Here is a 17570-nt window from a genome sequence, read left to right as displayed (position 1 = left end):
TTGTGTAAAAAAAGGTTTTCCCTCATGTTGTCTCTGGTTCTTTTGCCAATCACCTTAAATCTGTGCCCTCTCATGCCTTCAGCCATTGGAAACAGTTTTTCTTTATTCCCTTCATGAATTTAAACACCTCTGTCAAGCCTCCAATCCAGTGCTGTGATGCGAGAATATTGCCTGTACTGGGTAATAGGGCATAGTTCGGTAGTTTGCATGCAGAGACCGATAAATCTTTCGATTGCCATTGAGGAACTGCGATAATTTATGCAGAATTTCTCCGGTGGAAAGTGTGAGTTTGCTGGGATGAATGACCTTTTCTTATCCCACGTTTTCTCGTGTTTCCAAAGTGAATCTTGTGTGTAGAGTCAAAGCCTCCTGGTCGGAGAAGGAACTAAAAAAAAGACTTATATTTTTCAGCACTTTTCAAACTTCCCAAAGCGCTTTACAGCCAATGAAGTACTTTTTGAAGTGGAGTCACTGTTGGAAACTCGGCAGCCCCATTTGCGCACAGCAAGCTCCCACAAACAGCAATGTGATAACGGCCAGATAATCTGTTCTTACGTGTCAGTGGAGGGATAAATATCGGACATGAGGGAAGACTCCCTTGTAATTGTTCCGAATGGGATCTTTTTAGGGTTAGGGTTAGGGTTAGGAACACTTTAAGAACGGCACGATTTCTTCACTAAAATTTGAATCCCGACCAACTTATAAAACTAAAACTTCACATCCCTGTTTAAAAAGAAAGAAAAAAAAATATTTATTAAAAAAGTCGAGTATGTACACACGTCATTGTGGAAAACCTTGCTGATCTTGGGGGTATTCTGTATATAAAAAATATTGTTAGCATTCTACAAAAATGGTGCAGTGGTTATTTAATATACAGATAATTATTTTTAAAGTCCACCTGAGAGGGCAGGCGTGACTGCGATGTTGAAGCGAGGGAAACAAAGAATGGGTTTAGCCCATCCTCTGACTGTTGTTTCACATATTACTTTGTGCGGATTTCCAAAGACCCACTGCATTTAATTCTGCGGCGGTTCAAATAATTCATATCAGGCGCGAGCATACCGGCCAACTATGGAGAAATAGAGAAATATTATCTTTCAGCTTTAATAAGATTCTGCTCACCCGCTGTGCAACTTCAGGTGCAGAGCCTCATCTGTTTGAAATGGATAAGGCACTTCACATGCGTCAGTGATTAAGTAGATTCATTATGCCCTCATGTAAACAATTGCCTGCTTCTGTGTAAATGAGGGCTTGCTGAAGAATAGATCTAAGTTAATTAAGACAACATTAACGTGAATTGAATCAGACTTTATATTTAATATTTAAATCAAACTTAATCGCCATTTCTCACCAACATATTCCATCCAGTCTCTTTACGGGCAGTTACCACCCATTTCTTCCCTCGTTGCTGTGCATTGCATTCTTCTGCTAATAATCTTGTGGTGGCCATTGCAACACGTGTTAATGTTACTCCAGCTTTGTTGCAACACTGCATATCTCTCTACATCATCATCATCATAGGCAGTCCCTCGGAATCGAGGAAGACTTGCTTTCACTCTAACAATTAGTCCTTAGGTGGCTGAACAGTCTAATACGAGAGCCACAGTCCCTGTCACAGGTGAGACAGATAGTCGTTGAGGGTAAGGGAGGGTGGGATTGGTTTGCCGCACGCTCTTTCTGCTGCCTGCCCTTGAATTCTGCATGCTCTCGGCGATGAGACTCGAGGTGTTCAGCGCCCTCCCGGATGCACTTCCTCCACTTAGCGAGGTCTTTGGCCAGGGACTCCCAGGTGTCAGTGGGGATGTTGCACTTTATCAGGGAGGCTTTGAGGGTGTCCCTGTAACGTTTCCTCTGCCCACCTTTGGTTCGTTTACCATGAAGGAGTTCCGAGTAGAGCGCTTGCTTATCTGCATATCTCTCTACATAGGGTAAACGGCACAGAAACAGGCCATTCGGCCCAACCAGTCCATGCCAGCGTTTATGCTCCACTCGAGCCTCCTCCCGTCTTTCCTCATCTAGATCTATCAGCATAACCCTCTATTCCCTTCTCCCCCATATGCTTGTCTAGCCTCCCCTTAAATGCATCGATACTATTCGCTTCAACCACTCCCTGTGGCAGCGAGTTCCACATTCTCACCGCTCTCTGGGTAAAGAAGTTTCTTCTGAATTTCCGATGGATTTCTTGGTGACTATCTTATATTGATGGCCTCTAGTTATGCTCTTCCCCACAAGTAGAAACATTCTCTCTGTATCCACTCCATCAAAACCTTTCAGAATTTTAAAGACCTCTATTAGATCGCCCCTCAGCCTTCTCTTTTCAAGAGAAAAGAGACCCAGCCTGTTCATTCTTTCCTGATATGTACACCCTCGCATATCTGGTATCATCCTTGTAAATCTTCTCTGCACCCTCTCAAGTGCCTCTATATCCTTTCTCTAATAATGAACGCAGTACTCCAAGTGTGGTCTAACCAAGGTCCGATACGAGTTTAGCATAACTTCCCTACTTTTCAATTCTATTGCTGTAGAAATAAACCATAGAGCCTGGTTTGCTTTTTTTTACTGGCCTTGCTCTGCGAGACATCTTGCTCTGTTATCTCTCAGCCATGAAGGCAATTCAGTGGTTAAGTGATGGTTAGAGTGAGACATTTTTTCATTCTGTGCCTGCAAACTGGGCAAGCAGCAGCTGTGGGCCATCGCGGTGACAGTGTGCATCCATTTTCCCGGCTGAGTCAACTTTCAGGCAGGCTTTTAAATTGGCGGCCACCACTTTCGTCCCGGGGCACTGTTTAGTTGTGCAAGTCGGGGTCCCTTACGCCCACTACTGCAGCTTTGAAAGAAGAACGGACGGTGCGTGCACATGTCAGACCCATTTCCCCAGGGATCATTGGAGGCCTCGGCAAAGAGGTAACTTATTTTCTGTTTGATGGGATCACGAGTGAGGCTGCAGACCCCACAAAAAATCTTCCGCCCTCATGCCCCCCTGCCCCCCTGCCCCCCACCCCGGCGGTCTGGCCTCTCAATCTGTCTGGCTACAGCTGGGAAACCGAGACAGAAAATGGCAATCGGGTCCTATTGTTAAATTTGGTAGGGCCTGAGGGAACATAAGAACATAAGAAATAGGAGCAGGAGTGGGCCATTTGGCCCCCTCGAGCCTGCTCCGCCATTCAATAAGATCATGACTGATCTGATCATGGATTCAGCTCCACTTCCCTGCCCGCTTTCCATAACCCTTTACTTCCTTATCGCTCAAAAATCTGTCTATCTGCGCCTTAAATATATTCAATGACCCATTCGCACATAGGCTCTATGGCACAGAACTAGGCCATTCAGCCCAAACAGTACATTCTTGATGGTTTCCTAACTGAGGTTGATCTATCATGAAGAAAAGGGCTTGTTGGGCCTAATTTCCCTGTGCTATTCCTGCAAATTCTCATGGTCAAATAAATAACATTGAAAATAATTTCCCCAATAAGACATCTCATTGATGGGAAATGGTGACCAAGGTCAGTGTTGCAACTGCCTCCCATCAAGCAACGTGTGATGAGTTAAGTGACCATTGACCAGAAACATAACTGGACCATTCACATACTGTGGCTACAAGAGCAGGTCAGAGGCTTGGTATTCTGCAGTGAGTGTCTCACCTCCTGACTCCCCAAAGCCTTTCCAACATCTACAAGGCACAAGTCAGGAGTGTGATGGAATACTCTCCACTTGCCTGGATGTCTGCAGTGCAACAACACTCAAGAAGCTCGACACCATCCAGGACAAAGTAGCCTGCTTGATTGGCACCCCATCCACCACCTTCAACATTCACTCCCACCACCACCGGCGCACCGTGGCTGCAGTGTGTACCATCTACAAGATGCACTGCAGCAACTCGCCAAGGCTTCTATGGCAGCACCTCCCAAACCCGCGACCTCCACCGCCTAGAAGGACAAGGGCAGCAGGCGCATGGGAACACCACCACCTCCACGTTCCCTTCCAAGTCACACACCATCCTGACTTGGAAATATATCGGCTGTTCCTTCATCGTCGCTGGTTCAAAATCCTGGAACTCCCTCCCTAACAGCACTCTGGGAGCACCTTCACCACACGGATTGCAGCGGTTCAAGAAGACGGCTCACCACCATCTTCTCGAGGGCGATTAGGGATGGGCAATAAATGCTGGCCCACATCCCAGGAACGAATAAAAAAATCACTTCTGGTTATATTTTCCTCCAGGAAAGAAATAGATTTATTCACGATACTTTTAACGCCAAAATTGCATTTGGTCACAATTTTCCTGCATGAATTTTTGCGGAATCTGATTTATGTTAGTGGGGGACCCACTGAACACAGAATATGTGGTGCAAACTGTAGTTAATCCCTCTGAATGCCACAAAACTGAAGCACTGGGAAATGGCAGGAAACTGGTCTCACAGGGTGCCTTGGTGCTCACTGAGCAGATTATTTGTTGATAAGAAAGGTTTCTGTGTAGTCATCAAAGCCCTTGGAGATATATTACCAAAACCTCCTAAGAAAAGGTACTTAGAGCCCCCATTATCCTTTGAGATTGCATGAGTTGATTTGTTAGCTAAGAACATGATGTTGTGTTCGAAGACTGAAAGTATTCATGAAGTTCTGCTGAACAGCTAAAACGAAAACCATTATTTCTCATCCAGCAGTGGAATACAATACCAAAAGTAATATTGCGGCTGTAATGACTATTCACTCGTGAACGGCCAGGCATATTGCTAAAACAACTATTGAGTCGTTGCGGACTCAAGGATAAGTTGAAAGGATAAGTTCATTTGCTTTGTGATTATTTTTCTACTTGAGCACAAAGTCTTGGCTCACTCTCCAGCATTGGATGAGACGTTAAACCGAGGCCCCGTCTGCCCTCTCAGGTGGACGTAAAAGATCCCATGGCACTATTTCGAAGAAGAGCAGGGGCAGTTATCCCCGGTGTCCTGGGGCCAATATTTATCCCTCAATCAACATCACTAAAACTGATTATCTGGGTCATTGTCACATTGTTGTTTGTGGGAGCTTGCTGTGCGCAAATTGGCTGCCATGTTTCCCACATTGCAACAGTGACTACACTCCAAAAAGTATTTCATTGGCTTTGAAGCGCTTTGAGGCACCCTGAGATTGTGCAAGGTGCTATAGAAATGTAATCTTTCTTCTGAACCTCCCTACTTCCCCATTCTTCTATCAGTGGAACAGCCTTCCATCGTTTTTTTTTTATTCACGGGATGTGTGCATCACTGGCAAGGCATTTATTGCCCGTCCCCAATGGCCCTTGAGTGTCTCGCTAAACCATTTCAGGGTAGTTAAGAGTCAACCACATTGCTGTGGGTCTGGAGTCACATATAGGCCAGACCGGGTAAGGGCAGCAGATTTCCTTCCCTGAAGGACATTAGTGAAGACATTAGTGGGCTTTTACGACAATCACGGTCACCATTACTGATACTAGCTTTTTTTTTTTAATTCCAGATTTATTTAACTGAATTTAAATTCCCCAGCTGCTGTGGTGAGACCACGTCACACTGAAACTCACTTCTTAGTCCCTTTCACCTTGTTAGCTATCACCCCCATCTTCAGAATCCATCTCGAAACCTAACTCTATGACCACTCCTCTGCTCTCCTCTGCTAACTTCTCCCCAGCCGCATGGTCAGCCTCCATTGCTCCGCTGAAAAGTATTCTGGGCCATATTGTTACGTGAAAGATGCAGTTGTAACGGTAACTGGTGGTACCAAAGTTCAGCTTTAAAAGCATTGTAGATTGTTCACGGACTCCTAAGCCGCCTGTAATTTCTGCGGTCTGGAAGAGTCCGTGCTACCAATGTTTATGTGAAATGTGTCAGGTTGCAGCCCCTGTTCCAGTATTTGAAGGGTCTGCTCCTCAAATTCTGGTTGCACTTCAGTCCCACGTTCCTGATCTTTGGGCACCCTGTGCGGAGGGGAGCGGGTAGGTCCGAGGGCCTCCTTGTAGGACTGCTCCTGGGCATGGCCAAGGAGATCATCAACCGGTCCAGGCAGTGGGCGGTCGAGGGGGTCATTCAGCCCGACTGCCGGCCTCTCTTCCGTGGTTACATCCGAGCCAGGGTGTCTCTGGAGATGGAGCACGCGGTCTTCCGCGAAAGGTGGGCGCCGGAGGAACTGGAGTGCATCATCACCCCCGGCAACCAAATTTTAATTTGCCCATTTAATGTCTAAAGTTTAATTTGTCACTTTGTCAGCGCTAGTGCCTCTATTTTAGGGAGCACTTGATTTATAGTTTCATTAAAATAGTTATGCCTTTTTAACAAAGGAGGCACTTGGTTAATTGTATGTTTAAAATAGTTGAGGGGCAATCTGATCATGGTGATTAAAATGTTAAAAGGATTTGACAGGGTAGATACCGAGAAACTATGTCCTTGGGTGCGGGAATCAAGAACAAGGAGACACAATCTCGCAATTAGTGCTGATCCATCCATGAGCGAAATCAGGACTCACGTCACATGCAAGAATATTTGGAAATCTCTCCCTCAAAGGGCTGTGGATGCTGGGGAACAACTGGAGCTTTCAAGACTGAGATTGGTAGATGTTGGTTGGGTCAGGGATATGGAGCAAAGTTGGGTGACTGGAGTGGAGGTGCAGTTCAGCCATGATCTAATTGAATGACGGAGTAGGCCCAAGTGGCTGAATGGCCTCCTCCTGGCCCTGTGCTGCTAAAAGACTAAGGGGATGAAATTCGGTATTGGCCCGTTTGGGGGCGGTGACATTCGGGAGGGGCGAGACTTAGCGGCAGGTGCTGAAATCCCGCCCCCTCAAGAAATTGCCGTTACCACCCCCGGAAGGAAGTGGAGCGCTAAATCAAGAATTCCACTTCCTTCCTGGGGCGCGAACGGAGCGGACGCCTATGAGCGCTGCACACTGGGCCGCTCAGCGCTTCCGCGTCCGAGGGGCCTTCCTATCCTTAAAGAGAAGGCCCCACACTGCCGACCCTGCAGAATCAAAACGGAGATACCTGGTCCACCATGGAGCAGGGGTAATGTGTGATCAGCCCAGCACTCAATACGAGTGATGAAAGGTCATCGACCATTTTAGCCGAATTCGCTGTGGATCGGGTGACAAGCCGGTTTTACATACTGCCCAATATATCTCTCCGTTGACTTGCCTTTATTAGCCGAGGCATAGAATACAAGAGCAGGGAGGTTATGCTTGAACTGTATAAAACACTAGTTAGGCCACAGCTAGAGTACTGCGTGCAGTTCTGGTCGCCACATTACAGGAAGGATGTGATTGCACGAGGTTGCCTGGACTGGAAAATTTTAGCTATGAGAAAAGATTGGATAGGCTGGGTTTGTGTTAGAAACATAGAAACATAGAAAATGGGTGCAGGAGTAAGCCATTCGGCCCTTCGAGCCTGCACCACCATTCAATAAGATCATGGCTGATCATGCAACTTCCGTACCCCATTCCTGCTTTCTCTCTATACTTTTTCTTTGGAACAGCGGGGGCTGAGGTGAGGCCTGATTGAGGTGTATAAAATGATGAGGGGCCTGGATAGAGTGGATAGGAAGGACCTATTTCCCTTAGCAGAGAGGTTAACAACCCGGGGCATAGATTTAAAGTAAATGGTAGGATGTTTTGAGGGGATTTGAGGGGACATTTTCTCGTCCAGGGGGTGGTGAGGGTCTGGAACTCACTGCCTGAAAGGCAGAGGCAAGAAACCCTCAGAGCTTTTAAAAAGCACTTGAAGTGCCGTAGCCTACAGGGCTATGGACCACGAGCTGGAAAGTGAGATTAGCTCTTTGTCGGCCGGCACAGACACGATGGGCCGAACGGCCTCCTTCTGTGCCGTAAATTTCTATCATTATATGACTTCAATTTGAGAGTCGGGCGTAGAACAAAGCATTGCCCCACCCCTCCCCCGATTCCGTCCCTTCCCCAATGGGCGGGTGAGGTTGAAATAGCGCCCGAACTTGCCTCTGCCTCTTGCTCCGCGAGAGCTGCCTAAACCCGCAGGGTGTTTTCTGTTTTTACGGTAGTAGAGTTTGGGCGCATTGTTGCTGCCGCTAATTTTCCAATGTTTCCGTCAATCTTCTGCAGGAAGTGATGTTGCTTGAAGACGAGACCACCTCCTGCTACTGCCTGCTGGACGCTCACTCCTGTCACCTCCTCCTGGACCACCTTGGCACCTACGCCCTTGTGGGCGAGGCCATCACTGAGCGCGCAGAGAAGAGACTGAAGCTCGCCATCTTTGGCCGCTTGTCCTGCAGCTCCCTCGAGTACAACTTCCGCGTGTATTGCATGGACGACATTCCAAGCACCCTGCAGGTACGACGCGAAAGAGACATGGGGCTTGCTTGACTGCATTCTCCACATTTAGCGCCAACTCAGTCCCTGACTGCTCAGGGAGGCCTCACATCTATCTCAGACCTTTCAACGTTCAGTTTTTATTTTAGCGCAACTTCTGAGAGAAACATTTAGCTGTCAAGTTTGAGGGGTTGAAATTCGGCTGTTAACGCCTGCTGTAAACGCTGGTGTTAACTGGGAGTTGGGCAGTTGGGAGTGGCGCTGTGGGGGGGTGCTGTTTACGCCTGACGCGAAATTCGGTGGTCATTTTTAAGAGCGTTAAAACGTTGCGTCCTGCCGGCTAACGGCCATGGGAAATCAGTGCCCGTGCAACACCTTGTCGGCACCTCTGTCGCCATATTTGGTTTGTACAACCTGAAAAACGTGATGGTTAAAGAGCGGAACTCGGGCGGAATCGGCCCGAGAGCAAGGTGAGCGTTTTTCTTTATTTATTTCTTCGTTTTTTCAGTAGCTCTAACAGTGGGGAAGTGTGTGTGTGTGTGTGTGTGTGTGTGTGTGGGTCGGAGAAGTTTGAGAGGTTTTTGTTCTTTCTTCCCGTTTCCCAGCGGGCATGGCGGCAGCCACCCGTTGCGAGATTGAGTGGGCCCCCCCGAGCTCCCGCCCGAGGGGGAGTGTGCAACACCACCTTTTAGCGCTGCTCTCTCATCTTTGGCCGTAAAAACTGAATTTGGCAGTTTAGAACATTACACCCCCGTTGGGGGCTATTTGGTCCATCGTTCTTGTGCCGGCTCCTTGAAAGAGCCCTCCGATTAGGTCCACTTTCCCCATAGCCAATGTTCCCTCTAATTATTATTTTTGTACTGACCGGGGCACAGATTCCTTTGAGCGCAACCTTTTGGCCGGTGGGCATATTTTACAACAACAACTTTTACCACCACAACTTTTTCTCATCATCATCACATGCGGTCCCTCCTGTCCCGAATGACTTGCTTCCACGCCAAAAAGAGATGAGTACACAGGTGTTTCAATGAAGGATATGATAATCCAGGTCCCGAACTGCATGTTGAAGGGTGGAAGATGCCTGTGCGTGGATTTGTTTAACGTGGGGTGGCCGTTGCTCACCAGCCACCACACGGGCTCGACAGAGCTCGGCCTTTATCCAGCGGCAGGGATTACCCAGGGCGACCGGAGACCAGCTCTGCTGCACGGACCTAGTGCGCGCACATGTCGCAGTGTGGGCTGCCCCTGGGCCCCTCGCCTCTTCTGGGCCCCAAACTCACAGCTCTCCTGGGCCCCGATCACATCACTCCACGGTCACTGGCTGCTCCTGCGCCCCGAACTTTTACTACACAACGACAGCAACGGCAACCATGTCAAAGCATATATACAGTAATGCTATATTGCCACCCCACCGTCTCAAGTCTTGAGACTATCAGACGGAGGATCACAGTAGCATAATAGTTATGTTTCTGGACTGGCAATCCAGAGGCCTTGATCCGGGAGAGGAGTTTCAAATGCCATTACTGGCCGCTGGGGTCTGGCTCACCAATGCCCAGCGAACCACTCAGTTGTATTCAAGAAGGAGGTTCACCACCACCTTCTCAAGGGGCAATTAGGGATGGCCAATAAATGCTAGCCTTGCCAGTGTTGGCCACATCCCAGGAATGAATTTTTAACACCAATCAAACACTTAAAACTCATGAAATCAGTTGCTTTTTCGAGGTTCATAAACCTGAGGATAAAGGAATAAGGGGTTATGGGGAGCGGGCAGGGAAGTGGACTTGAGTCCATGATCGGATCAGCCATGATCATATTAAATGGCGGCGCAGGCTCGAGGGGCCGTATGGCCTACTCCTGCTCCTATTTCTTAAATTCTTATGTTCTTATCAGTAGCTTTATTTAAGCTCCAACAGGCTACAGCTCTTACACAATCTATATGAAGACTCCCAAAGCAAGCACTCTACTCGGAACTCCTACACGGCAAGCGAGCCCCAGGTGGGCAGAGGAAACGTTTCACGGACACCCTCAAAGCCTCCTTGATAAATTGCAACATCCCCACCGACACCTGGGAGTCCCTGGCCAAAGACCGCCCTAAGTGGAGGAAGTGCATCCGGGAGGGCGCTGAGCACCTCGAGTCTCATCGCCGAGAGCGTGCAGAAAGCAAGCGCAGACAACGGAAGGAGCGAGCGGCAAACCCGACTCCCCACCCACCCGTTCCTCCAACCACTGTCTGTCCCACCTGTGACAGAGACTGTAATTCCCGTGTTGGGCTGTACAGTCAGCTGAGAACTCACTTTTAGAGTGGAAGCAAGTCTTCCTCGATTCCGAGGGACTGCCTTGTGTCTCGTGTTAGACTTTGCTCTGTCAGGTGTCCCATCAACATCTCAGGGTCATTGTTCGATTAGGATGTGCTAATATTGGGGATTAGGCGGGACAATAGCCTTTGGCCCCGTATCACCAGCTCCGTTCCTTTACCATTGGTTCCTGGCCACTGTCTCAGAATATTCGCAACCTCGATGCGTGTTACTTGACCTTGGACTGATTTCCAATCCCCAGGACCCTCTCCATCACCGAGACCGCCTGCTCCCACCTGCGTAACATCACCTGGCTCCGCCTCTGCCTCAGCTCATCCGCTGCTGAAACCCTCATCCATGCCTTTGTTACCTCAAGACTCAACTATTCCAACGCTCTGCTGGCCGGCCTCCCAACTTCCACCCTCCATAAATTAGAGCCCACCCAGAACTCGGCAGCCCATGTCCTAACTCGCACCAAGTCCCGCTCACCCGTCACCCCTACTGCTCGCTGACTGACATTGTCTCCCGGTGTGGCTACACCTCAACTTTAAAATTCTCATTCTTATGTTCAAATCCCTCCCTTGGCTTCATCCCTCCCTACCTCTGTAACCTCCTCCTGCCCTACAACCCTCCGAGTGCTCTGCTTTTCTCCAACATTGGTATCTTGCTCATCCTCAATTTGTAATCGCTCCAGCATCGGCGGCCATTCCTTCAGCTGCCCGGGTCCTAAGCTCTGGAATTCCCTCCCTAAACCTCTCCACCTCACCAGCTTTTCCTCCTCCTTCAAGTCACCTCCTTAAAACCTACCTGAGGAAGAACGTTAATCTGAGGAAGGACGTTCTTGCTATTGAGGGAGTGCAGCGAAGGTTCACCAGACTGATTCCCGGGATGGCAGGACTGACATATGAGGAGAGACTGGATCGACTGGGCCTGTATTCACTGGAGTTTAGAAGAATGAGAGGGGATCTCATAGAAACATATCAAATTCTGACGGGACTGGACAGATTAGGTGCAGGAGGAGTGTTCCCAATGTTGGGGAAGTCCAGAACCACGGGACATAGTCTAAGGATAAGGGGTAAGCCATTTAGGACTGAGATGAGGAGAAACTTCTTCACTCAGAGAGTTGTTAACCTGTGGAATTCCCTACTGCAGAGAGTTGTTGATGCCAGTTCATTGGGTATATTCAAGAGGGAGTTAGACATGACCCTTGCGGCTCAAGGGATCAGGGGGTATGGAGAGAAAGCAGGAATGGGGTACTGAAGTTGCATGATCAGCCATGATCATATTGAATGGTGGTGCAGGCTCGAAGGGCCGAATGGCCTGCTCCTGCACCTAGTTTCTATGTTTCTATGTTTCTACCTCCTTGAACAAGTCACCCCCTCATAATATCTTCTTCTTTGTCAATCTTTGTCTGATAACGCTGGTGTGAAGCTCCTTGGGGACGATTTCCTACGTTAAAGGCGCTATACAAATGCAGGTCATTGTTGTGCTCTTTCTAAAATGGTGGGTTTGTAAAGCAGTAGCACGGAGGTGAGAATTCTGACAGCTGAACCTCTGTGCAGCAAATTCTGCTCTCCTTCACTGCTTGCTGTCAGCGCTGAAAAAATGATCATTAGCCACAGTAATTGAACATAAGTTACGGCAAAATGAATTCTTACGATAAGTCTAATAAAAGGTGTTGTCCTGTCATGTAAGAAAGTGTGAGAGATTTATCACAAACCGCTTTGCGAATCAGCGGGCTCCGCCATGCGAGTCCGATCAAAACTCATTGTCAGATGAAAAGAAGGGAAAACTCTCTGGGGTGTCGGGGGGATCATAGCCACAGAATAAATCGTGCACAAAACTCAGCTTTTATATCAAAAAGAAGGAAAGACTTGAATTTATATAGCGCCTTTCACGACCACCTGACATCTCAGAGCGCTTTACAGCCAATGAAGCACTTTTTGGAGTTCAGTCACTGTTGCAATGTGGGAAACGCAGCAGCCAATTGGCGCACAGCAAGCTCCCACAAACCATCACCTTCATAGGCAGTCCCTTGGAATTGAGGAAGGCTTGCTTCCACTCTTAAAATGAGTCCTTATGTGGCTGTACAGTCCAATACGAGAACCACAGTCCCTGTCACAGGTGGGACTGACAGTGGTTGAGGGAAAGGGTGGGTGGGACTGGTTTGCCGCACGCTCCTTCCGCTGCCTGCGCTTGGTTTCTGCACGCTCTCGGCGATGAGACTCGGGGTGCTCAGCGCCCTCCCGGATGCACTTCCTCCACTTAGGCCGGTCATTGGCCAGGGACTCCCAGGTGTCGGTGAGGATGCTGCACTTTATCAGGGAGGCTTTGAGGGTGTCCTCGAAACATTTCCTCTGCCTACCTGGGGCTTGCTTGCCGTGAAGGAGTTCCGAGTGGAGCCCTTGCTTTCGGAGTCTCGTGTCTGGCGTGCGGACAGTGTGGCCCGCCCAGCGGAGCTGATCAAGTGTGGTCAGTGCTTCAATGCTGGGGATGTTGGCCTGGTTGAGGATGCTAATGTTGGTGCACGTGTCCTCCCAGGGAATTTGTAGAATCTTGCGGAGACATCGTTGGTGGTATTTCTCCAGCGACTTGAGGTGTTTACTGTACATGGTCCACGTCCCTGAGCCATACAGGAGGACGGGTATTACTATAGCCCTGTAGACCATGAGCTTGGTGGCAGATTTGAGGGCCTGGTCTTCAAACACTCTTTTCCTCAGGCGGCTGAAGGCTACACTGGCGCACTGGAGGCGGTGTTGAATCTCGTCGTCATGTCTGCTCTTGTTGATAAGAGGCTCCCGAGGTCTAGGAAATGGTACACCTTGTCCAGGGCCACACTGTGGGTCTTGATCCCACAAACTCCCACCAACAGCAATGTGATAATGATCGGTTAATCTTTGTTATGTTGATTGAGGGATCAATATTGGCCAGGATAGCAGGGATAACTTTTCTGCTCTTCTTTGAAATAGTGCAGTGGGATCTTTTACTTCCACCTGAGAGAGCAGACGGGGTCTCAGTTTAACGTCTCAGCCGAAAGACGGCACCTCCGACAGTGCGGTGCTCCCTCAGCACTGCACTGGAGTGTCAGTCTGGATTTATGGGTTCAAGTCCCTGGAGTGGGACTTAAACCCACAACCTTCGGATTCAGAGACGAGGGTGCTGCCCACTGAGCTACAGCTGACAATATACTGAAAGTTAAATTGAGGACATACAATATGCAGTGAGAAACTGTGAAACTGTCAAGTGAGGTCACTCTGCAGAGTTGTGTGTTTTTAGTGCTTTGACTTTGAATCTAAGCCATTGATTTCCTTCATGTATTGTACTCTCAAGATGCACAGATGCTGCACAGTTGAATGTCCAACATCTGCCAGATTTTCTGTAGGACAAAATCTGGTGCAGAATGTTGCATTGCTGCTCTCGTACCCAGTCACCTCGTCTCTCTCATAAATCAACCTAACCTTCCAAGGGAGGCCAAATTCACTTTCTGTCATTTGTGCTACACTTGCCTTCAATGCCGTGCCTTCTGGCTTGCTGCACTGCGTGGGGGAGGCCCAGATTTGGGCACTGTCGATTATCCAACCAGTTCCATGATCGGGTGCGGAGTGGGGGAGGGGGTGTCCCCTGAATTATTGATGACAATGGAAGGTCCACTGTATTTCATTATCCTCCACATCCCCCCAGCATTGTAATCACTTGGCTGCAGCAGAGTGGGTGGATATATAAAAGGGCGGGGGTGGGGGGTGGATATATAGCAGGATGGGTGGTTATATAGCAGGGTGGGGGGTTATATAGCGGGGCGGGTTGTTATATTGCAGGATGGGTGTGGTTATATAGCAGGGTGGGGGGTTATATAGTGGGGCAGGGGGTTATATATCGGGGCGGGGGGTTATATAGCAGGGTGGGTGGTTATATAGCAGGGTGGGGGGTTATATAGTGGGGCAGGGGGTTATATATCGGGGCGGGGGGTTATATAGCAGGGTGGGTGGTTATATAGCAGGGTGGGTGGTTAACTCAGGGGTTTGTGGGGCTGGAGGAGATTACAGAGATCGGGAGGAGCGAGGGCCATGGAGGGATTTGTAAACAAGGATAAAAATTTTGATTTCGAGGCGTTGCTTAACTGGAAGCCACTGTAGGTCAGCGAGCACAGGGGGTGATAGGTGAGCAGGACTTGGTGCGAGTTAGGACACGGGGCAGCCGAGTTTTGGATCACCTCTAGTTTACTTAGGGTAGAATATGGGAGGCCAGCCAGGAGTGTGTCGGAATAGTCAAGTCTGGAGGTAACAAAGGCACGGATGGGGGCCATGAAGTGTAGCCACTGTTGTATGGTAGGAAGACTAAGGCCCTTCCTGTGTATCTGAATGCTTCAGGGAAACACTGAGGGGTTGAATATCTGCAGGCATTCTCTCGATTGTCTGCTGTAACTTCGGCAAATGATGGGCAAAACCCTGGAGGAACCGCATACAAGATGTTAACACTGTTTCTCCAGCGTCTCTGTGGAGATTCTGCCGAGGTTAGGGTCTGATCAGGAATTCAATCCCGAAAGATCCCATGGCACTACTGAAGAATAACACAGAGCTCTCATGCTGTTCCATCCACCATTCCTCCATCAATTATTCACCTTGCTGTGTGTGTGTGTATGTATGTGTGTGTGTGTGTGTGTGTGTGTATGTGTGAGTGACATGGTAACCCCTTGAGTCCAAATGACAACAGTTCACTGCTGTTCCAAAGTAATTCCACGTCCGGGAAGTACTTTGTGATGTTCTTGGCAGACATGACCAGGCACTAAATAAATGCAAGTCTTTCTAGTTTAAAATTTCTAATTTAAACATTCACTCCCTCCACCGTGGCTGCAGTGTGCACCATCTACAAGATGCACTGCAGCAACACGCCAAGGTTTCTTGGGCAGCACCTCCCAAACCCGCGACCTCTACCACCCAGAAGGACAAGGGTAGCAGGCGCGAGGGAACACCATCACCTCCATGTTCCCCTCCAAGCCACATACCATCCTGACTTGGAAATATATCGGCCGTTCCTTCATCGTCGCTGGGTCAAAATCCTGGAACTCCCTCCCTAACAGCACTGTGGGAGCACCTTCACCACACCGACTGCAGCGGCTCAAGAAGGCGGCTCACCACCACCTTCTCAAGGGGCAATTAGGGATGGGCAATAAATGCCGGTCTTGCCAGCGACGCCCACATCCCAGGAACTAATTTTTTTAAGAAAGAACAATTGTCCAGAATTATTTACAGTTCAGAAACACATCCTCTTGTTTAGTCGCTCAACAGAAAGTTCCCGTGACCACGGGGCTGTAAGTGTTCGTGCTGGGTGAAATAACTGTCTTCTCCGTTAGCAGATATTAACCGCTGTGCTCTTTCAATACCAGGAGGTGCTGACCGAGGAGAGAAGCCAGGGGGGACATTTACTGGACGAGCCCCGAACTCTGCACTTCAAAGCAAACTCCTACGGCCTCCAAGTCTCCCTGCATGATGTACCCCAATTCTTGTGGCGAATCAAGCCACTAACTGTATTTCAGGTACTTGCCATTGTCTGCGCGCTACTCACGAACGTGCATGTATACCCAGAGGTTACAGCAGATCAATACTTACATGTAAATAGTTCGTTAACGCACCCAATTTTTGTGTTGCATATTAATCGGGCGGGCGGTGGGTGGAGTGTGGATTGCAAACCCAGAGGCATCAACGGGGTGGGGGGGTGGGTGATCGATTTTGGACCTGGGTTCTCATTAATCATCATCATCATCATAGGCAGCCCCTCGAAACGCCAAAAAGGGATGAGTTCACAGGTGTTTCAATGAAGGAGCTAATATTCCGGATCCCGAACTACATCCTGAAGGGTGGAAGATGCCTGTGCGTGCATTTTTTTAACGTGCAGTTGGCTTTGAACACCAGCTACCACATGGGCTTGACAGAGCTAGGTCTTGGTCCAGTGGCAAGGGTTAACCAGGACGATTGGAGACCAGCTCTGCTGCACGGACCTAGTGCGCGCACATATCGCAGTGTGGGCTGGGCCCATGCTGCCCCTGGGCCCTCGCCTCTCCCCGGGCCCCTGCCTCACGCCTCTCCTGGGCCCCGATCACATCCCTCAATGAACTTTTGCCGCTCCTTCGCCCCTCAGCCGTCGCCCTCCTGCAGCAGCACGAGCTGCTCCCTGCAGTGGTATGCCACCGCACGCTGCTCCCTCTATTGGCCCCGGCCTGATGATGGTCTTGCAGGAAATCCACGCGGTCCCGGACCATCAGCAGGCCGGGACCATTAGTGGGAGCAGCGTGCGGCAGCCCGGAAATCTCATTAATATGTGGTCAGTGGCCAGCGCAGAAACATGCTCGCCGATAGGTAGCTTGTGGAGGTGGCCGAATGTGGAAGCAGGACGGTGGCCTAGTGGTTGGACTAGCAATCCATCAGGACCCGAGTTCGATACCCACTCTAGCAGTCTGAGATATTTGAATTTAACTTTATTTTTTAAATTCATTCACGGGCGTCACCAGCAAAGCCTACATTTATTGCCCATCTCTAATTGCCCTCGAGAAGGTGGTGGTGAGCGGCATTCTTGACAACTGAGTCTCACTGGGCCACTTCAGAGGGCAGTTGCAAGTCAACCACATTGCTGTGGGTCTGGAGTCTGGGTCTGGAGGTTATGCACTTTAGCAGAAGAAATCAAAGAGCAAGTTATTATTTAAATGGAGAAAAATTGCAAAGTGCTGCAGTACAGCGGGACCTGGGGGTACTTGTGCATGAAACACAAAAGGTTAGTATGCAGGTACAGCAAGTGATCAGGAAGGCCAATGGAATCTTGGCCTTTATTGCAAAGGGGTGGAGTATAAAAGCAGGGAAGTCTTGCTACAGTTATACAGGACAGTAGTGAGGCCACACCTGGAATACTGCAGGCAGTTTTGGTTTCCATATTTAAGAAAATATATACTTGCTTTGGAGGCAGTTCAGAGAAGGTTCACTAAGTGGATTCCAGAGATGAGGG

General features: G+C 49.1%; 1 protein-coding gene across 8 annotated transcripts in view; it reads left to right on the top strand.

The window, feature by feature from the left end:
• LOC139235022 (netrin receptor UNC5D-like) overlaps positions 1-17570 on the top strand; it is a 664622-nt gene that overhangs the window by 629278 nt on the left and 17774 nt on the right. For all 8 annotated transcript variants that reach the window (XM_070866105.1, XM_070866104.1, XM_070866107.1 and 5 more), the window contains 2 exons: positions 8077-8304; positions 15961-16110. In XM_070866105.1, the coding sequence (XP_070722206.1) occupies positions 8077-8304; positions 15961-16110 (378 nt within the window). The remainder of the gene's footprint in view (positions 1-8076; positions 8305-15960; positions 16111-17570) is intronic.

The sequence above is a fragment of the Pristiophorus japonicus genome, chromosome 22, assembly GCF_044704955.1.
Source record: "Pristiophorus japonicus isolate sPriJap1 chromosome 22, sPriJap1.hap1, whole genome shotgun sequence".
NCBI lineage: Eukaryota > Metazoa > Chordata > Chondrichthyes > Pristiophoridae > Pristiophorus > Pristiophorus japonicus.
This window is presented reverse-complemented; position numbering and strand designations above follow the sequence as displayed.